The 23,145-nt window shown below is 38.0% G+C and overlaps 1 protein-coding gene across 2 annotated transcripts in view; it reads left to right on the top strand.

Moving 5' to 3' along the window:
- The window catches only part of mid (midline), an 83,118-nt gene extending 73,321 nt beyond the window's left edge, over positions 1 to 9,797 (top strand). For both annotated transcript variants that reach the window (XM_028314411.1, XM_028314410.1), the window contains exon 6: positions 7,747 to 9,797. In XM_028314411.1, coding sequence (XP_028170212.1) covers positions 7,747 to 8,071 — 325 coding nt within the window. In that variant the 3' untranslated portion in view covers positions 8,072 to 9,797. The remainder of the gene's footprint in view (positions 1 to 7,746) is intronic.
- Positions 9,798 to 23,145: the final 13,348 nt, after the last annotated feature.

Here is a 23,145-nt window from a genome sequence, read left to right as displayed (position 1 = left end):
TGATAAATTGGCAGGTTATTAGCAACAGTTGAAAGGCATTAGGTCGGCCGCCCTGCAATTTGCGCGGCGAGCGATTTTAACATGAATAAAAGATTAAAAACGCTCGCCTGATTGCCCGATACGAGGCTGCTGCGATCGCGATCCCGCTCCGTGGTTATCTCCCACATCTATTTTATTCCGAAATAATTGTAGGGTCATTGTTAAATTATTTCATTTCACAATCCATTTCGGTTTCAAGGAATTGATAGTGGATGCAATGATATATTGATCACTAGCTTTTGTCCGCGGTTTCGCCCGCTTCATTTCTGTCTGTCACAAAAAGACTATCACCGTCGTGTTGTTTTTTCAAAAACCGGGATAATAAAAACTATCCAATGTTTTTCTCGCGTGTCAACCTATCTCTATACCAAATTCAATCTAAATTGATCAAGCAATTTAAGCGTCAAAAGGTCACAGACAGACGCCGTATTCACAAACATTACTATGAGGTCTCACAGTGCTCGTGGACGCATAGGCTCACACACGAACCAATCACAGAGCTCTATGTGCGTTCGATTTGCTGATTCACATAAGCAAGCATCGTTTGTGAATACGGGTGTTAGTTACCTTTGCATTTGTAATACCTATTCATACTGACTTTTATGTGTCTGGTGGATATAATGTCTCATTATTTGGATTCAATGGTCTTGAGAATGAAGAAAAGGGTGTTGTTACTGAAATAAAGATGGTAAATAAAGGTTAAGCTGTTATTAGGTCATGTAATTCCAGAAATTATAGCTCTGAATACCTAGATCGTTACTAAAACAGAACTTTATTTACAATTTTGATTAGTTAAACTAATTAAAAATTCCCTTAACATTAGCAATTGAGCAGTTCAACTTATTGCGATAACCTTATAGAGTCTTCTATCATAGGTATTCTATAGGTTTAATATTTCAGCACAGATGTGACGTGCACGCGGCAGTTTATCAACGTTATTTACATATTGAATGTGTGGCGTTCTATGTACGCCACAATCCGGACTCATTGGTCCGCCCGCGGCGCTCCGTGCCGCGCTCTCCTGGCCGGCAATGAAAAAAGAAGAATTTATGTTGTCACTTTTTGACACTTCCCTGCGACTTGCGCCTTTGATTTTTTNATCCATTTTGGTTTCAAGGAATTGATAGTGGATGCAATGATATATTGATCACTAGCTTTTGTCCGCGGTTTCGCCCGTTTCATTTCTGTCTGTCACAGAAAGACTATTACCGTCGTGTTCCTTTTTCAAAAACCGGGATAAAAACTATCCAATGTTTTTCTTTCAATGTCAGTCTAAATTGATCAAGCAATTTAGGCGTCAAAAGGTGACAGACAGACGGCCGCATTCACAAACACTATGAGGTCTCACAGTGCGCGTGGACTTATAGGGTCACACACGAACCGATCACAGAGCTCTATCGTTTGTGAATACGGGTGTTACTTTTCATACTGACTTTTATGTGTCTGGATATAATGTCTCATTTGAATTCAATGGTCTTGAGAATGAAGAAAAGAGTGCTGTTATGACTGAAATAAAGATGGTAAATAAAGGTTAAGCTGTTATTAGGTCGTGTAATTCCAGAAATTATAGCTCTGAATTCATAGATCGTTACTAAAAAAGAATTTTATTTATAATTTGGATTAGTTAAACTAATTAAAAATTCCCTTATCATTAGCAATTGAGCAGTTCAACTTATTGCGATGACCTTATAGAGACTTCTATCATAGGTATTCTATAGGTTTAATATTTCAGCACAGATGTGACGTGCACGCGGCAGTTTATCAACGTTATTTACATATTGAATGTATCTATTAAATAATGGGCTCTTTGCAAATGAGACGTTTTTAATTGACGGCGATATGCGATGTCACTTCACGACTATTTCACGTCGGTATGTCATTCGTAGGTAACTTCATCGGACTAAGGCATACCTTATTTTTTTAATTACACCAAACTCAACTACCATGCTTATTTTGACTTTTATGTAGTAGAGTGAATAATGTTATTGATAGCCTTAAAGTTAAGGTATTAAGTGCTCATTTGCAATAAATATTTACCTACACACTTGATGTGTGTTACCTATGCACCTAAGTCGAGACCTATACCTTGTAGTACCTACCTACATTTTCCCTAATAACTTTTTCTTAACTTCTTTATATCAATACTTCTTCTAGATATGAACCCTTGATCTGTAATGAAATCTAATAAAATTCACTTCAATTCCGTCTTCAAATTACTAAGCAAACAAAAATCTGTTTGGAAGTTAAGGTTCCTCCTTATTTGGAAGCTGCGTGCTACTTTTGCGTGTATATCTTTATTCCATTAGATTGATAATAATCGTACAGTATAAATATCATACGTTTTTAATAACGAAGGATGCAGTCACCTTTCGACCTTAGTTGGGTTAATTATTATTTGCCTAAGTAAATTATTGACAATTAGTCTCTAAATCGTAGATGGAGGTCGTGCAACATGCTGCGAACGTGGTAATATTCTGTAGTTTATTAAAGTTTATTCTATAATGACTTCTTCTTGATAGCCTGTAAGTGCCGCGCACACTAGTATTAAATAAATGGTGTCAACTTTACGAGTTGCCAGGAATGTGGCAAGTAATTTGATTACAGGGTTATATTGGTGTTGCCATTTTAAGTTTATGATTAAATAAAATAGGAATATTTAATAACATAGTATGACCTCATCTAATGTATTAAGTGAGTCAAGTTAAAACCACCTGACTATAAGTTTGTTTTTGCATTGTAAAAGCTTTAAGCTTGTTTGTTTTCTAAGAGAGGAATTTTCGTATTGTGACTAATAAAAACTCTATCGCTATCTGATTTGCCTATGTTAAAAGTCACAAATTCAGAAGTTAGGGGATTCCCCAGCCTCTTCTCAACTCATTCGTGTTGGTAGAGTTCAACACATTACATTTCAACAATTGTTGTTCTTAGTAAATAAATAGGTACTTCGACGTAGACACTTAACTTAAACACTGTAAATCACTATATTATTCAGGAATCGTGAGACTTTGTACGTAACAGTGAGTTTCGCGAATTCCTGTTTCTGTGTACTCATTAATTTGGAGTTATTTCAATGATGGCCGGCGTGGAAGCGCGAATTAGCCGACAGGCACGAGATCGCGCGGGCGTTCCCAGAGCCTTACCATGGATTCTCACTCTCACTTAAAGAGTGCTCTCGGCTGAACTACGAAGCTAGCATATGAACAAAGCTTTTATTAATACTGTACAGTTCCTTTACAAATTGGTAGGCGAATATTGCTCGTAAGACATTATCTGCTAGTTACCTTTGGGCTAAGCAGAAAAAAAAATCTGGCGATGCTTAGAAATGAAAATAAAATATATTTATTTAAGGCACATAATGAAATAGACTTTTATTTTTACGGATAAGATAAAAGAAAAACCACATTAATTTCTACACAAGGCAAACTTAATGTCATAAGGCATTCTCTTACAACCAGGGCTAAGCAGAATAAATTCGTATGGGGATGTTTTAAAATTAAAAAATAATAAAAAGTACACACAAAATAACAAAATAATATGAAATGTACATACTGTAGAATGAGATAAAAAAAACCCAACTGAAGAAAAGAAAAATAATAGAAAATAAAATTACAATGATTCCGCCGCGTTTGGATTCTAATAGTGTTTGTTTTATTCAATTGTAATCTACGTACTGAAAAAAAAAATACCGAAACCAATATTATTTTATAGAAATAACATCTCAATATTCAAAGATCCTTAGTATGTGCGAGATGAGGGCGGGGAGCGGCGCGGGAGTGGAAACGGCTCACGTCAACAGCGGCCGGCGGCGGCGGCGGCGTAATCACAGGCCTCGCCCTCATTATGCCCTAAACGACAAATTAAAGCGCATTTCTATTATCTGGCCATCGGTGTGATGCGCTTTCGGCCGACCGGTTCACCGGAGGCGTGATCCGGACACGTTTTCGCGGTCAGGTGTTTGTCTGGTTTTATGGACCGAGCAATATTCTCGACTCGAACTCTAAAAAGAGAAAAGGCTCGAGGTAATGTCGATTGTGCCATAATTAGAGCTCAGCTGCATCTAATTCGCAGATGTCGACGAGTGATAGAGAACCCGAAGGACACTGGGCTGCGCCTTTAAATATTTTGATTAAGAAATTTGAATATCGATCCAATCTGGAAACTTATTAACTTATCGAGCGGTAGCCTAATTCCCTCTAATTAATTGAAAAGCTCGATCGACGTCTAATAAATACCCAAATTACTAGGTCCGTTTTGAAACGAACCACTTATTAAGCAATATTGCTTCCCTTCTCGAAGCACCTCCCGAGCATGATCTGCAGAATTATCGAGTCTATTAATAATCTAATTTCAGTGCGCGTCAGTACACGGCTACCGATTTGGATTAATTGATACTGCATAGGCGTGCGATGATAGTTCACTGGGCTAGTGATTGACGGCTAATTCGAGATGTTATCGATGCAATTACCCCGCATCCGCCGCCCGTCGCGCCATCTACCGGCACTGGAAGCTCTTTCTTGCCCGCTATGAGAAAATATTGAATTATGCAAGCTTTTAACTAGTGTGTGCTCAATGTGCACATCATCGATGTAATTAATAAAATTATTAGTGGCTACTTTTATTACGAAGCGGTGTAGTTTCTAAATTTTTAAGTGAACGTAAGTGTTCTCCTGAATGAAAAAATCATGTAGGTACTTAGGTAGGTTCATTAACATAAGTATGCTAGTAAATAAGTATAATAAACCATGCTTACTTCACCTCCAGAATTTGTGTAATTATACCGTTTATTTCTGAAATTTAAACGTTCAATTTACATATCTCATTCCATCAAATAAAATAGTGTTAAAATAATACTTGTACGTAATTTATAAGCTGTACTCTCACCTGACCGTGATCTCGACTCGCGTGTAACGGAATGAAAGGCAGAATAATTAGAGCCTTCGCATATTATATCGCTCGGTGCGTTTGATAGGTGTCAGTCACCGGCGCCGCTACCGTGCGCTGCGCCGGCGCCGCGCTAATTCAGCCCAATGCGTAGGAGTGCTGATAACATCTCAATGCAAATTGCCACTCAACCAGCTGCCAGCTGACAATCCGTATTCCGATTTCGAAACCCGATTAAGTAGGTAGGTACTTGCTTTCGCCGGCCATTGTTCACCACCGTCTGATGAGGGCATTCAATAGTATTTCTATTTAGATTGCCGAATTCACACCGCCATAAATAAAAATGTTCCAAACAACCGCCTAACGGCGCTCAACCTTAATGACTTCCTTCGCTGACGTCCGAAATCGTCAGACAATAAGTATGATGAATTGCCATTGTGTGAGAATCGGGCGGTGGAGTTAGTTCGCGTGGTGGCCGAGGCGGCTTTTCATCCATTAATTAATAAGATACGCCCCTCGCTCAATCAGGGCCGATATTTAGCGGGCGAGGATTTATATTTATGCTCGGACGCACCTCTTCGTTAATTGCATGCGATTCACTTAGGTACGAGCTAGAAATAACTTTAACGACAACTGCATGTACGCCGCGGGCGGAGGTAGACGTACAGTTACGTCCCTTAAATATCTTTAGGCGTCATTGCGGTAATACCCGTTATAGTCACTCGACTTAACATGAAATTTACAATAATAATAAATTTTGTAGAAAACCGAAGAAATTGTTTCCAATGTTTCAGATATGTTGGATTGAACGATTTATAGGATAATGTTGTGAAATGTATGACGCGAGTTAATGCTAGTCGATAAGAAATGTCGATAAACTACTAAGTACAAATGTATCAAGATTTTTCTTATATTAGTAGCCTGTAACTGTGCCTCTTGCATAGAGTTATTTAAATGAAATACTTTTCCGGGTAGCATAATAGCCACTATTTCAAGGAGATGGATCAGATAGATGTAAATTACAAATGAGTTTCAGCGTCCAGTGCATAAATATAACTGAGTACTGTACCGAAAGGAAGCAATATTTCATTTCATAATCAGATGGCAACATTATGCATTCGAGCACAATGTCGATAAGCGTGAACCGCGGCGAGATATCGATAAGCTGGCTCGGCGCGGCCCTAGCGGCGGGCCTCTTGAGCCGCCGCCCTGTAATTTGCCGGCGGAGAGTGTTGGCTATTACTGCTGATACCGGGATCATAATAAATACGCCATTAACGCCCCCACAGCCCCCGAAACGACATAACCACCCAGACTAACTGGCTCTGATTCGTACAAGAACACGACTGTACTTACGACCTTTTACTGCTCGCAAACGAAAGTGTAAATTTTAAAACATTACTGTCGAGGAATGTGTTAGTTAAAAATTAACTGGTCTTGATTGGTGGTAATCGTGTGACTTTATTGTATGGCTATTTCTTTATTGTTTTTGCAAACTTAACCCCGTTAAGTTTGGGTTTATCTTATTTAAGTAACCAAGGTCCCTCTGTCACGTCACGTAGTAGGGATTATGATTTCATCAACCGCGCTAACTAATAAAAAAACACGCCAATTCACGCGACTTCACATTATGTTAAAATACGCTGGTTGACGACTTGAACTAACAGATGAAGTCGATTTGTACGGAATATTATGATCTAAAAATTAAAGGTGTAATAGATTGTGTATTGTGTGCTTCTTTGATGTAGGTAGATGTTTAATAATTTTGATCCACTATTTTTGATTACGGTTGCGTGTTTTGTGTTGCGGTAACACATGTTGATTTCGTGTGAAGTGGCTAAATGATCGGGAATAGGCGAGATAATCGCCGGTTACGATAACACTAATATCCCATTATTCACTTTTTTCAAGCTAGATCGTTTGTAAAAAATCCATGTCTCACGTACGTGTGGGCTCTCCACTACCTGTTTTAATTTCTGGAGAGAACGCGCCGGCGCCCGCGGCCGCTCGAGCGGTGATAGATTAAATTCGACACGCCATCTCATGATGTCATGCCAATTTTGAGGCTCACTTCGAGCCAGCCGTGTCGTCACGCTCATTTAACGCTCCAGTGTATCTCGAGACCCAGCCCGTTATTAATAAACACCTCGCTACACAATAACTCCCGCCATAGGGAAGTGATCGTGCTCCGTCTGATTTCTATTGAGAGGCGTGAGATGCATTATTGTACGCTTGTAAGTGAGTGGTGTCGATAGTTTCGTAGAGAGGCGAAAATAGCGGGTTAACGGGAAGCGTGCTCGGTGGCGGTCGCGACAACCTCCGGGAACCGATAAAGGGCATCACGCACCGCAGTTAAGGGCCGGGACGCCTCGTTAACCGCGCTGCACTCGTAAACCGGCTTCAGCGAAACAATCGCGAGAGATATTGTGTGAATAGATTACCACTCTTCATGTTTCATCCTATCTTATTTGTTATCTTACCTTTTGTGTCACAGTCGGCCAGCACGTTAACACTTTTCCATTGTGTTATTTTTAGCCGTAATAACAGTCATAATCACACTTATAAAATTTTATGATATCTGCGAGCGCACATGGCCAGTTGTTCATCTTTCCTCGAACACGGTTTTATAGACTACAGACCGCTGAAAACTGGCAAACATATGAACACGCAAAATGTATGTTTTCGCAGAATCCTTGTCGTCATACTTACTGCAGTTTAGATCCAAAGTTATTTTTACATCATAGATTTCAGCTGTGTGTATCTTTTTGTGCCTAAGATTTGGTAATCTTTCAACGTTCTAAAACAGTTTCTTCTCTTTTTCTTCAGAGATCCAATGGAGCTGATGTTGATGGAGCAGCAACTGCTTCGGTCTCCGTTACGGCTGTACGCAAGTGGGGCGAGCGGAGTCGGTGGAGATGAAGAGGCTGAGAAGCGAGCGGCCTGGGCGCGGACGCCTCCTGCGCTGCAACTGCTGGCCCTCGGCGGGCGGGCCTGGCCCACGGCGTGGCCCCAGCCGCTGGCCCTGCCGCCGGACCTGTGGCTGCAGAAGCCCCCGGCGCCGCTCCGCTACTGCCCCTACCCGCCGCCGGCGCACCCCGGCGCGCCCCCCACGCGACCTGACCACTCGCCCTCGCCACGACACCCGCTGTGAATTCACGCAACCATTCCAAACTCTTAGTGGTGATTTCAAAAGTGCTGTGACGACTACCGAGATCCGATCTCATCGATACACCCTCAACATGAGATCGACGGGACTTCGAATATTTAATGTGAATTTTAAACTAGTACCTTAATAGAGAATCGAATGTATTAAATAAACGTAAGATTATCGATAGATGTACTCTAATATATAATTTCAAGGTTCCTACCCGAAAAAAGATATTTTGAATTGTATTTAACGTAGATTTTATGAAATTGATACTTATGAAAACATAAAAATATAACAATAGTTACCTACACTCTTTAACTTTGCTTTTCAGTACCGTCAGCATTATTTTGTTGGAATTTTTATTTACTTACGACTTGTTACAATTGATTCTTATTGCACAATGCATCACAGAACCAGATTAGCATAATAAATAAATCATTAATTAACCAAAGAAAATTACTAATTACAAAACTATAAAACATTCCATTTGGCGTGTCATCTCATTGTCTACCTACACATCGAGATGAGACGACGTTAAAATATAACTTTCTAACGTTGCGTTCCTCATAATTTTAAACTATGCATTTGTCTCTACCATTAATGATTCCATGACTCACATTTATTCTCATGAGTTTCCTTTTGTCCCGTTATCTACAAATCGGTGATAATACTAACATTGTTTAGATATACATATTATAATAACATTATGTGTGTACATTGTAATTAATAAGCATATTTAATTCCATTTGTTTAAGATACCTTATAAAATGTATGTATTTGTATAGTGGTTGACTAAATTATTTTTGTAGGATAAGCACTGTATATAAAGGGTCACCTAGATGTTTGTAATAAGAGGTTTCGAAGAAGTATTGTCTTACAATATTAGTAGAAAATAATGTTACAAGTGTTGCTCACACTGTCACACAAAACTTGCAGAGATATGTTGCCTTACCTATGTTTATATCTATTTCACGAAAAAGCACAAATAATACCTATGTTAAAAGTGGTAGAATATGTCACTATTGATTCCATTGACTCATCGACTCTTGGCACCCCTATTTTTGATGAGATGAATGAAAACGAGGGGGATAAGTGAAAAGTATAACTGAAAATTGAGAAAATGATTTAGTAATGTTTGTAATATTCCGTATACGTAGCTCTCAGCTAATATACTAAAATTGCTATCAAATATTGGATTTAAATAGTATAAACAGTAACTGAAACAAACAATTCGATTATTGTATTTTCACTTTCGTATCTAAAATATCGAAGATAGACTGTGTCATAATTATGTGATCTTGTGTGGATTATCACACTTCTGAGTTGGAAATGTATCTTTGTCCAAACCCGTTTTCACTGTCCTACACTGTACTGTGTAAACATGACATACAATTTTTTAATATTGTAGTGTTTAACAAGTAATTATTTGGATGTTGGCCAAGTGAAAAAGTCAATGGATTGGATACAATGTCAAAACTTTTGTTATTGTTCATTTAACATCAATTTTACCTTAATGATCCGGAACATTTATAATATTTGGCTATATTGTTTTCAGATGTCAAAATGTAAACCAAAGAAGTGTTCTAGATGAGACATTTTACACATTTTAATGTTTTTGTTAATCACTAAATCATATTAAAATTGATTTTGTAATTCAGCCTAGATTTTAAGGTGTGAGCATCACGCAAAAGTAGCGACACATATCAGGGCGCGTCCCTAAGTGTTAATAAATGGAAACCAAACAAATTGTTGTTTTATTTACTCTACAAAGCTGGTATGAAAAGGAAAAAGAAAAATTTTCATAGACGAGCAAGTTCTTAAGCTCAAATTAGGTGAAATCTACACTTTTCAAAGGTGGACTCTACAATTTTCAGGAAACTTTCCGGAAAAGTTACCTCCTTTCAAACCACTATTTAGGCCGCCTATGAAACGTTTATTTTAATTAAAAAATTTGCAATTACATTAAAAACGAAAAGCATTATGAAATGAAAACAAATGCAAATACATTATTTAATTTTCAAGAATTAAAAAAATATTATAGTTATGAAATAGTTATGAAACGTGTAAGCGTTATAATTTTAAAATCAATTCTATTTAAGAAGACACTCAAATTGCAGTGCCACCCTTTAATAGGGTGAGGGCTCCATGCAATATGTAGGGGCTGTAGATGATACTGTTTAACTGTTTGTAAAATACATACATCATACGCGTCACCGCAACTAAGATTTCGTAACGATTGTCACACATTTTACAAAGAGTAGTCTAGTTGAGTAGGTATAAGGATAGATGGGATTTGACAAGATGGACTGGATGAGATTAAAGTAGTCAGTACAAAAATAAACCACTGGAATACAGCTCGTTTGTTAGTAAGTATCGTTGAGTTCTTTTCAGCTAGATGGCGCTACGATCTGCGAGGAACGTACAGAAGCATTACACGAATAAAAACAAATGAAGTCAGTACTCACCTACATAGGTTTGTAATAATAAATTAATTATGATTTGAAAATGTCGTTAGTGGTTGTCCAATAGGTACAAATGCGCTATTAAAAACGGCTCAATACTCAATTTGAAAGGACTTCAGTGATCGATCATTGGAATGCAATTGATCCTCCAGACAATAAATAATCGTCACACTTTTATTTTCCGTCTTTATTAAGTGTCATTAGGCATTATTAAGCGCGTATCGATGATGAGCGGCCTTCCGTCCGGTAATTGCCGTGGATGTAAGCGGGCTACAAATTGAAAGCGGCCGGAGCCTCGGGCGATCGGACTTTGGTCCATTGTGCGACGGGAATTTGACGGTGACGGATGCGAGAATAGATGCTGGATGTTGAATAAAGAAAGAAAGAAGAAAGAAAAAATGTTTATTCAGTATCATCGACCATACATAGATGAATAGATGGAGATGGTACATTACATATTATTAGAGGTTTTTGGTAATATTAGGAACTTAGGTATCTTTTAGTTTAAAACATTTTTTAGTGAGATTTAGATTGCATCTTCAGCAGGATGACCAAGATGATTTCACATCGATAAATACAAACTATCCTAAACTAGGTACAACTTTTGAAAAAAATACCGACTGAATTTAGATTGACGGTAACGCCGACTTAAGATATTTTTTGATAATTTTCAGATGTTAAATAATGTAGCTTAATTAAAAAAAATATTCAGGATTTTTCGTATATTTACTTTTTGGAAATGAAATAATAGTGTTTAGTATAATTCACTGTCTTTTGTACTGTGTTTAGATAAGTAGCAATAGAACTACTTACCTAAAAAGGACACTTTGGTTTAACTTTAACAAAGACTAATTAATAAATTTATGATTTTCCGTACACATCCGTTTTAAAAAGTGTAAACTCTGAATAACGACACTCAAGGGACTGAACATTTTTTGACGTTCTAGAGAGTTTTCTATAAATAGAATGACATGTCACGGGAAGAACCTGGATACGGGCAGCGCAGGACCGTTCATTATGGACAGCCTTGGGGGAGGCCTTTGTCTAGCAGTGGACGTCATTTGGCTGAAACGAACGTGAGTGACATGGTAGAGCGGATAAGAAAACAAGGTAAGCCATCAAAGTCAAGAAAATTTCAACGTTATAAGGAGTTTGTCGTTAAATCGAGTGACGTTACTGTACATTGTGAATGCGATGCGAATTGGAATTCAAATGCATCAAAAATACATCTACAACTGAAAAAGCTTTTGAACAGTTTTGATTATTTTTAGTTACTTACTTTAAATGCACCTCAAGTGTAGTAGGTACTCCATTAAACTGGTTGGAATCTGAAGAGAAGAATAGAAAAGTTAAAAGAAAAAAATATGACGGATTTATTTCGTTCCCGTATTAATGGACACGAGAACAAACCTGGTACCGTACGGCCCGTCAAAATTGACGGTTCGTCAAGGTGGGAACAGGGCCTATTGATGGATCTGCTGCCATCGGGAAATTATAGCCGGCCCTTGCGACAGCTTCGCAAATTGTGCGTATAATGCTAGTAAATAATACACCGTTCGCTATAAATTCATAGGCAAGTGCGAGTGCGGATCACGTATCGTATCGTGCGTTTGATCTGCCCGAGTTTGATTTCTTTTTGGTATCGTTTCCGATTTTTGCAGCTTTTCATTTGCGTCTTTGTGGCGCCATAAACGGTAAACAACATAGAATAGATAGGACGCGTTATAATTCGTTATTGTTGAATTTGAATTTTGTCGACTACGCAAGCGATTCATGCAAAGACGAAAGTTTTTCGTTCTAGAGGAACTGGACAAGTAATCACGATATTACGTTCTTGACTTTGGCCTTTGAGATCAAATAATAAGTTCATTTTCTAAATAGATAGCATTGTTCTTTAATTGCTTGAAAAATTGTCTCTATTAGCACGAACTTGATCTATACTTAGGTTACTCCACCTCTTAGCAACGTGCAACGTCGTCTATTACGCGTTGAGTGTCGATAATTCTAAATTATCAGCTCTCTACAATGTAAGTTTTCGCATTAAGTTAAAAGTTAAATGTCTAACATGAATTACATTTTAGAGATATTAAAATATTACTTATTTTTAGAAAAAAATAACTACTAAACTAAAGCATAGAAAACTTGTCATAGAAGGTACCGTTCAAAGGAGGATAGCAGGTAAGTGATTTTGCTCTTCCTTCGTTTACAGTTTATAGAACTTAAGTACCTAGTCAACACCTAATGTCCAGTCCATAAACAGTGTTTTTCATGGAAGGTAGTTAGATAGTGATATCTTGTAAGAAACTTTATTTTATGACCAGTTAACATAACTGGGTACTTAGGCGATGATTGTGGCGTAGATTTCCTTACAATGTCTTGTAACATACAAAGATAGCGATTACCTAGTTGACAAAACCCAGGATCCTGACGATGAAAAGATTTCATGTCTAATTAAAAGTAATAATTACCAATTAAGATTTGTTACCATACACCTAAAGTACCTACCTACTATTTAGAAATATGTACATACAAACTAGCTACAGGAACATTAGCAATCGTGAGCTTACTTATTTAACTTAATAATTAGTGTGTAACATAGGTACAAGTTCACGTATCTAAGTATTGAGAAAAAATCACAGATCTTGAGAACCAGGTGCTTCGATTTTCCAGTTCGTCGAATTTTACTAAAAAGACCGAAAAACAAATTATTTAAAAATAGGTATTTGAACATTATGAATTTGTCAATCAATATGTTTAAAAAATAAATCTGCGACAATCTTTTAGGTGTTTTTAAGCAAATCAAACTAAGTACAAGAATTATTTTAAGGACAAAACTTGACATTCGTGTGCTCTGATGCACCGCTTCATGGCCCTTTGTCCGCGCGAGAGACATTAAAGAGCGCATAACGCGAAGTGCGCTGGCGCAGGGAAGAACGCCGCCCGCGCATAAATTAGCGCGGCCTATTCCGCAGACACCGGCTGATTGACTCTTTTCATTACCGTCCCGCATTGTTCGCCGTGAGAGAAAAATTGCGTATCCCTTTGGAATCACAACACATTTCATAATTATGGACTATTGTGGTGTTGTTGGAGCTAATTCGACGGACGACGAAGCGCTATCCTCGCCCGAGGAGCGCCCGAGATATATTGGCGTTAAAGAAAGACCCTGATGCTATAATGGTCAGCGCTGATTAGTTTTCAAGGAAAACACTAGTTCGAAGAAAGGTCCTGGCCATTAAAAGTTCTGTTCGACACTTCAAAAAGGTATTGTTGTTAAGTTCGTGTCTATTCAAGACATCGTCAGTTCTCGGATTGTGTACCTTTTTGACAGTCCAGTCATTACGCTACGCACAAAATAGAACCTACATTACGCTTTTTATTTTCATGAACAATTACTAAACTCTACAAAAAGCTTACTATAACATCACTTGTTTAACCCTACGAGGGTTAGGGTAAATTGGTTCCTGTAAAAGCTATCCAATAGTTCTGCAGACGAAGCGCATTAGAGCTTGACAAGCTTTATCCGGCTGTATCTATGTGAGACAATGTTTACGATAAGCAATTTGGAATTATTGGCATTAATTGCGAGCGTTCGGGGCGTTGGAGGCATTGTTCGTGGCGGCAGATTATCAGTGATTAAGGCGATGGAGGTGTTTGCCCCACGTGCCGGCCCGGTCGTGCCCCGCAGATCGCGATCTCAACATATCGCGCCTGTGGGAAACCTTTACGATTTGCCCGTGCCTATGGACAATTGGTTGGAAAATTCTAAACGAAGTTTTAAAGCTTTATTTAAAAAGTACATACGCTAGCACTGTAATTATTGGGTATTTTTTAGCTCAACAGGGCTGTTAAACATAGGCACTTGTGGCGGATCTCATAGCTATGAGACTTTCTATACATCCTCCTAGGCTACCTAGGAGGATGTATAGAAAATGATTCGTCAGTAGAAAAAGTTAAAAGCCTCATGCAAACATATATTAGTACATCAACTGTTGATATACCTATGTATGTGCCTTCCTCTATTTAATAACACCTATTGATTTTAAGCGTTAATACGTTGTAGATGTTGCATGTTTCCTTAGCATAGTGTCTCGAACAATTTACTTCAATCTGCTTCAGAGATACAAATCAGAAAGACGCAGGTTAATTTGGCGCCCATTTGTGTGCCGTTCCGTTCAATCGAGGAACAGTTTAAATGTCGTTCAGGTCAGCACAGACGGGCTGTCGTGGCAAACGTTTTTCTAAGTCAGTGTAACGGTGTCCGGCTGTCGGTCGCGTCCGGTGTCAGCTGCCAGCTCTATCGGACAACTAAATAGAGCTAGGCTAATCGTCGCGTCCGAAGGGAAACTACGAATTACGGCGTCACGGGCGTGAGCAACAATCGCATTGTTATCGGGAGAGATTGATGCCTGCCAAGTGCCGAGTCGCGGGATAAGAGTGGGAAAACGCGGGAACAGGTTGAATGGCTTTACAATGTGGTACAAATGAGTATGCTAATATTTGAATGGGTGAGTAATTGCCGAGCTTTTTGGTATTGGCGGCCTGAGGGCATAATGGGCGCGCTGAACCGCATCTTCTATCTTCAAGGTCGAAATAATTTCGATACAGTGTGCCTACCATGAGTTTACGTTAGGTGTGCTCGCTAGCGACTGCGTAAAAAAATGACATTTAAATGTATGACATATTGTGCAGCGCCCCTAGCGGCTACTTTCAAGAAATAAAATCTTCATAGAATTTTTTGACGTATTCGCTAGCGAGCACACCTAACGTAAACTCATGGTAGGCACACAGATTCTTACTAACCCCAGCAGGATTAAGAGCGGATCTCATTTTCTGTCTGATAAGTCAAAATTATAAGGCATTTTAAGGTGCACTAACTAATTGGATGTTTAGAGGCAATGGCAACATAGTAACGGGAGTGGGTAAATCTTTAGGAGCATTAGCTTAGGTAAGTATAGGTACGAGACTGAAGCAGTTGTTGTGTAAGTATGTATTATAATATTATTGAAATTAATGTCGGAGTTCAATGGGGTTAATCTATTATAGGATATTTCTCCGACAATCGATAAGAAATGATAAACAATTTATAACATTTGTTCTGAAATAGCTCTCAGGAGTCAAAGATGCTGAATACGAGATTACAAGTTACAAGTAAGTCTAGGAGAAAATTCTAATTAAATAGCTACTTATTTATCAATACTTATATTTACATAGGCAGACACATTTCATTAAGGAAAATTTATTTTAACATGGATACCTAATACAGCAAAATGTCATTCAAAATGTCTAATACATGTTTGTTTGTTTAATATTAACGAAACAGGAAACAAATTATTAAATAAATCTCAATTCACGTACGCAATAAAATCGATTTATCCGGCGATTAACTATTTTAAATATACCGAGGCTTGTTTTAACCACGATCATTGGCGGTGCACTTTGCAAAACACCATGTCCCGGCTAAGTGGTGGCTGTCGTGATTGGCGTGGTGCAGAGAGGAGCCGTCAGAGCCTCGTGACAGACAGACAGGCTAACAGCCACGCTGCTATATTCGCACACTAGCCCGAACTCTGAAGCCTTAAGGCGTAGCAATAGAAGCTATAATAAAACCGTCAATCGAGTACCGATAATTTAACCAATTTCAATTGGTTTGAATTCCGTCATTACACGCGCTGTCAACTACACGCGTCACGCTGCAACAGCCTTTTCATGACTTGGGAATCAGATAGCTGCTGATCATAGAGTATGATGAGCTCTTTTAGTTTTTAATCGCCAGCATGGAAATTGGCTAACATAGAACTTACTATTGTGGGTTAATAGGATGAAATGAATATGAACACTTTAGTCATTGTCACAAATTGACAATTATCTAAATATGAGTACCTAGGTGTTAGTGGGGTGTATTAGGTTTTCTATATCTCATCCATGTGATCATAGACTATTGTAGTGTATTAGTAAGAAGACACTAACTTAGACTTACGAGCATTTGACGATTTGCAAGTACTAATTTAATTAGTCTAAATAAATAAAGATATTTTTTTTGACATTAAAAATTGTACTCATCGAGTGAGATTTTTATGGCGAGAATAATAAAAGTCCTACTATCTCGAGTGGTAACCAAATTATACGCCATGATTTTTTATCACCAATGTGCAGTTTTATAAGTTTATTCACTTTATTTTATTTCGTTTTTATTGTGTACAGTCACAAGCTTCATTAATGAGTAATTTGCGTTAATTGAGTAATTCGTAGTCGCCTCCTGTGATTTTATGTTTATATCAATTTACGATGTAGCACTTGAGGTATTTTACGAGCCTTTCATGACATGTGAAAATGCGTCATTTAAAGGATGAGTTGTAAAGTTCAAACAAATGACACTCAGTGAAGATAGTGGGAGTATTAATGAACAAAGCACAGAGGAAGAAACGAACAATTCTTTGTTAGACCTTTCAGTAACTTTGGTACTTCCTTAGCAGTTACAACAGCTCACTGCAGCTGTAATTAATTACTTAATTAAATAAAAGCTTAAATATTATTGGTGGAATAGAAAATACATTTTCAAAAACTTACTAAATTGCCTGTGTTTTGGCTGTTAAAAATAAGTTAAATAATTATTCTTAAGAGGAAAAATAATTATTTTGTTCAGTGATTAAGAATGTCTCTATGCTTTATCTTTCACTTGTAATAAAGCAATCGGATAATTCATCCATGTCTGTTTTCTATGGCAAAAACGAAACATATAAATGTGCAATGGTAAACCTTGGTTTACTTTGTTACGTCTGCGAGCCCATAAAACTTTTTGTTCCCATCGTAATGACAGTGCTGCGGTCTTATGCACGTCATCCTAACAGTTCATTTATTGCTTCTTAATTGCATTGAAACTGTAATGCTTCGATGGTCGTAGTGTGACTAGCGAGGCCATTCATTTATTTGATTTATAGCAAGATATGAGATAACGCCAGTGCTCCGAGCAGTTCGATTCCCACTTATTAATCAGTTTTTACAAGTGTTAAGGAGTTCAACATTGATTGTTAGGGCGAACAGTGTCATTTGCAAGCTGACTTGCCATTTTCATTACAAACTACTAAACTAATTTGATAACTTATAAAAACTTCGAAAGCTCACTCTTTCAGCAGGGACTCTTAATACCACTTGTTCTGTAGTACTCGTTTGTAAAGTATTTGGCTAAGTAAAAAAAATAACTGATACCTAACTCAAATTATATTTAGTCTTATGTCTAGGGCGAGATGACCTAAGCTATGTAGAGTTAGGGTGAGTTGCACCACCTAATTGACCGTAACTTTAACGATAACCGGTGGTTTTTGTATGGAGTTTGACAGATTTTTGACGTTTGTCAAAGTTAAANCAGTTAAAGGTTAAAGTAAGATGGTGCAACTCAGGCTTAGTGTTTGTGGAAATGGTTTTGATTAAGTTTAATTAAGACATAAATACCTGCCTTAGAGAGAAAAGTATTGTTGTAATCTAGAACATATCAGTACAAGATCTTCTACAATAAAATGATGCTAACATCTATAAACAGAGCTTTATTGAGCAAAACAAACTAACATTAACACTAAATCATTAAAACAACATTTCTCATCAACACACATCTTCATCTGCCAAATTATTCGCCGCACCATTAGAAGCTAAAAAAATCGGTTAATGTAAGCGAAATTCGTGTGTTGGGCTGCTCTCGCGCAGGCGAGATGTATCCGCGGTGATCCCTCAGGTGCCCGCCCCCTTGTTTATTGCTTATTAGCGGGCATCGCGGCGGCTCGTTTGAACTGCCGCTCTTTGTTCTCGCCGCCACCCCCCGCGCCCGGTCACGACGCAGCAAACCGAGTATGCTACGCGAATCATAAATTCTTGCTATTTGACGTAGCCCTGTATAGGTGATATCGATCTTAGTTCAATGATATTGGAGGAAGGAAGTGCAATGGCATCGTAAATTACGAATATTCCCATATACGAGATTAGTATGCAATGCTTGTCGTTTGTGTTCTCCGATGTGAGATTAGTTGTTCAAACAGATGTAGAGTCTGTTTTTGTTTCATTTGTCTATCTCTTAAAGAAGCCTTGAAAAAATGCTATTACCTACATTAAAATTTTGGTAAATAGGTAGTTTTCTAGGAAGGTACTTTTTGTAATTAAAGCCAGCAATGTTATTTTTTATACACTTCTAAAGGGCAAACGCCTAGGTCAATAAAGAGCTTCATTATAAAAGTAGGTGCATTCATTTCTTGGTTGTATTAGAGTTCACAATACATACAATATTTTCATTTGTCTGCACATCATTGCATTTAATGAAATACATTATGTCATGGAATTTGCACGCTACACAGTCATAGCACAACACTAACTGAAATACCACATTCATTAAGAAGTTGTTTCTTTTTATTCTTGGATTACATATTCAGCTGAATATTTCTCACACACTTTTTTCATTACTTTCAGCATTCAAAAACGTAATTTCATGAGTAAATCTCCTGAAAATTTCACAGTTAGGGAACTTCAAGAGAATTATTCTCACAATTGGCTTTTAAAACATCATGGTATTTGTAATATACCTACTGGTAGATCCTGTTTTGTACTGGTACTGATCGCTTAGTCGGTTATCTGTCTCCACCTCCGCAAACGTAAGCTGCTTTCTAAGCCTTTCGTAACGGCTGGTAGGTATGTATATCTACGTCGAAATCTCGATAGCCGCGTGGTTAGTCGGTTAATAATTGCGGTTTTCCTCGTATCATTAATATTCGCATTAACGTCGGTTGCGTGGAGTGCGCAGACGCAGCGATGATCGGCAATTAGCACGCTTGCTCGCGCGCATGTACAACAACTGCTTATTACGCAAGGACAGTCGGCTACGCGAATCGGGATTAGAACGCGACCCGTAGAACAACGTATCGGTAATTTAAAATAATGTCAATTTAAAAGAATCATAACAGTCATTTGTTTTTCGTAAATAGGTCCCAATATAATTTTAACCCAGAATCCACTAATCGGGACACTGAGGTGGGTGTGTTACTAGTGGTATAATTACTCGTTGTCAAGGGGACGTCACGCTCCTCCATACTGCACGAATCTTAGTCATCGAAAATCATAATAATTATTTTTCGAAGAACTTGTGAATGGTTCGCCTTTAGGGGACTTTATAACGCCTGAAATACACCATATTTGCCCATCAATAAACGGTTCCGGTAACACTGATGATATATTTACTCGTAGATTTGGAGCTTCCACAGCTGGAAAATACTAATCTTCAGCCACTTAAGCTAAATAATATAGCCTTTCCACAAACATAATGAAAATAATGACGCTTGTGACTTTCATTTGTTTCTTAATGTAAACTGTAGAAATGTGGTTTCCTTCTTAATTAACAGAAAATCATCATTGTACTGTATCGAGAAAAATAATTTGTCATTACCACGCCACTGTTATTAGGTATTAATTGCGATCGCCGTCAATTAGTTCTGATTGTTTCCACTGCAATTGGAAGAGTATTCAAAATATTCCACTCTACTTAATCAGATAATTAATTAATTAAACAGTGCTGGTTAAACAATAATAGACGTTATGATTAATTAATATTTGCTACTGTGAAGAAAAGTTACATGAAAATTATGTGATTAATATTAAGATTGTTATGTGCATTTTCTCAGTAATTTAATTACTAGACAAAAAGTAAACAGTTTAATGACAGACGAAACAAAAAATGAAGCGTGATCGTAAGCTTTTGAAATGTATAAAATATTATTTATGGTTTTAATTTTTCTTATGACAACACCGCGTTTGGAGATTTAGATCGTTATCGGGGTTGGTTCAATAGTATGCATTAGGCACCTTGAGCGTGGGTGAAACATTCCGGGAACACTTATGGAGTAGAGTCAAAATTATTTAGGTTTTGATTTTTTTTATTTCATAAGAGCATCTCACATAATAAATAAGTTAGAGGGTATTCTAAAAGAAGAAAAAAACAATTTTGGACGCAATTAAAGTAATTAAGAATTTACAATTAAACAATTAAGTTACAAGTTTGCCTAACCGAGTGTACGTAACTAACTTTGTTTATAAAATATTCATACGCAACCTCCCACTTCCCAACAAAGTATGAAGAAATGTGCATGTTAGTGTCTCGAATTAGCCTGAACACATGCAAGCCATGGTCACCCTAATTTATCGCACAATGCAGCTATCATCATCAAAACGGCCGCGTCACGCAAATTACCGCAGAGATATGCATCGCGATTGGAATTTACGAAATCTGGCAAGGAAAAAACTATGATTTCTGATGAAAGATGAATATCACTTGAGCCTAGCTTGTGAAAGAGGAGCCAAGTTCGGCATAACAAAGTGCTAATTTATACTTGGAAGCACGCGTAATTGTGAGGTAAGAGAAATCTAAAATAGGTATATGGTTTTGTCACATTTTAAGGCTGGGTTCTACCATCTTACTTTAACTTTGAAAAACATCAAAAATCTATCAAACTCCATACAAAAACACCGGATAACTACAGTTTCAAAAAATCCTGTGTGGTATTTTTTATCTGTTTACACTATTAGATATTATGTGAAAATACATAACTAATTATGATTTCTTTATTCTACTGATGTATTTGGGTCTGGTTTTATTTAGCTTTTTGTTAGTGGATCTAGTATTTTGGTAGGTAGTAGTCTTCATCCATCTCAAAAGACACAATAAGACAAACTTGATAACCCTGTAAAGAGAGATCAAAAAGTTAATTATCGTTTGGCGATTCACTTTTCAATCGCCTACAAAGCTACCAATTTTGTAATTTGTACTTATTTTAAGATCCCAACAGTTGCTATACCTACTCTTGGCTCCAATCTTGGCGCGACACACTGCCGTGGTCCTAGATCCACTCGGTTCTCATTTCGAGCGCAATTTAGATCGATGAATTTTGACTCATATAAGACTGTGATAAAGTTGATAGTAGTTAGTGTGGTGGTATTATGATGTTTGATGCGTTGGAAGGGCCAGCGATGCCGCGATAGTGGCTGGGCGCGGCGCTCGTTAATGGGTGTGATAGCATCGCGCGACCACGCCCGGCGACGCTGTCGGCCGACGGTGCCCGACACGGCACGAGTTGGCGGTCTTGCGAAAATGACAGCCAAATTGAATGCTGCATGTTCAGTATTCAGCTGTATTTGCACTACGTTTGTCTAGAAACTTTAAGTCTTATTAAAGCTGTTTGAGATAGGTAACGATAGGCGACGTAAACCATCAGCGGCGTCATCAAGTCATTTAGTCTCTACTGCATGGGTATGATCCTCTATCACTGACTTATCGGAGGCAAGTAGAAGGTTTGGCTAACATTCACCATGGCCAGAAGAGTTGGGGAGTTTTGTGGAACAGAAAAGCTAGAGCTGGAAAAAATGAGCGATATAATTTATCCTACCTATGGTGAATACATCTTCAATTTGTTGTGACGGTTGTCCCTACTCCAGTGTCCAGAGAGCTGGACTCTATCATTAAGATAATGTAATTCCCAAGTAGGTTTACTGTACACATCTTGAGATAACGAATAAAACAATCAGTGATCCTGGCAACGCGAGACGTCAGTGTCATGATGTGATGATGTTTAGGGTAGCTGGCTACAGTCCGACACCAGTGTTCACACAATGCGAAGTCACCGACTGAAAATTCTCTTTCCTATTACCGTTTTCCATTAGTTAGCTGATTAGTAGTAGAAATCTAATGTCAATTTTATGACGCCAATGTTCCTGTAAGTGCATGAAAAACTGCAACATATATCATACCTCTGCGGGTGGTCGTATCACCTATATCGTCACCGTCGTGGCAGAATTAAATAACTGACACTTTTGGCAAAAACCACTTTTTCCACTTTTTGTATAGTAGAAAGTGTTACCTATATTTTGAAAGATATCTTCAGTTTAGTGAAACTATTGACCATAAATTACAACTCTGTTTGTTGTAGAATGTACGTGGCAAAACTGAATAAGTGATTTTATTTAATTCTGCCACAACTCACTGCGAACGTTGCTTCAAAATACTTGTACTAAGAAAGTCAACAAGTGACTTTATTTAATTCTGCCACAACTCAATCCGAAACATTGCTTCAAAATACTCGTACAATTGTGTTTTTGATTTATTTCATTTTTGTAACATTTTTTTTTTTTCTTAAAAAAAGATTATTAGTAATTTGTTATTACACAAATTACTAATAGTCCCGTTAGCCCCTCGTACTAAGCTAAATATGCTTGTGTCACGAGTGAGCTCACCACAATAGTCGAGCGGCGGCGGGGACCGAACCCGCGTTCCCCGGATCACGAGTCGGCCAGTCCGACCCCTTCACCGCTCGGCTATCGTGGCTTAACATTACTTTAAATGTTACTTTTAATTTCAATGTTCATTACTCAGATGTTGAATCTGGATAGTTACCTTCATCATTATCATCATTTCAGCCATATAGGACGTCTACTGCCGAACATAGGTTTCCCCCCAATGATTTTCAATATGACCGGCTAGTAGCGGTCTGCATCCAGTGCTTTCTTGCTACCTTTATGAAGTCCACGTTGTGCTTTCCGGTACGTGCCCTCCACTCCAGAACCTTGCTGCCCCATCGTCTATCAGTT

The sequence above is a fragment of the Ostrinia furnacalis genome, unplaced genomic scaffold, assembly GCF_004193835.3.
Source record: "Ostrinia furnacalis isolate ACB-3 unplaced genomic scaffold, ASM419383v2 OfSCF4672, whole genome shotgun sequence".
Classification (NCBI taxonomy): domain Eukaryota; kingdom Metazoa; phylum Arthropoda; class Insecta; order Lepidoptera; family Crambidae; genus Ostrinia; species Ostrinia furnacalis.
The sequence above is the reverse complement of the archived record's forward strand: the minus strand, read 5'-3'. Positions and strand labels throughout refer to the sequence as shown.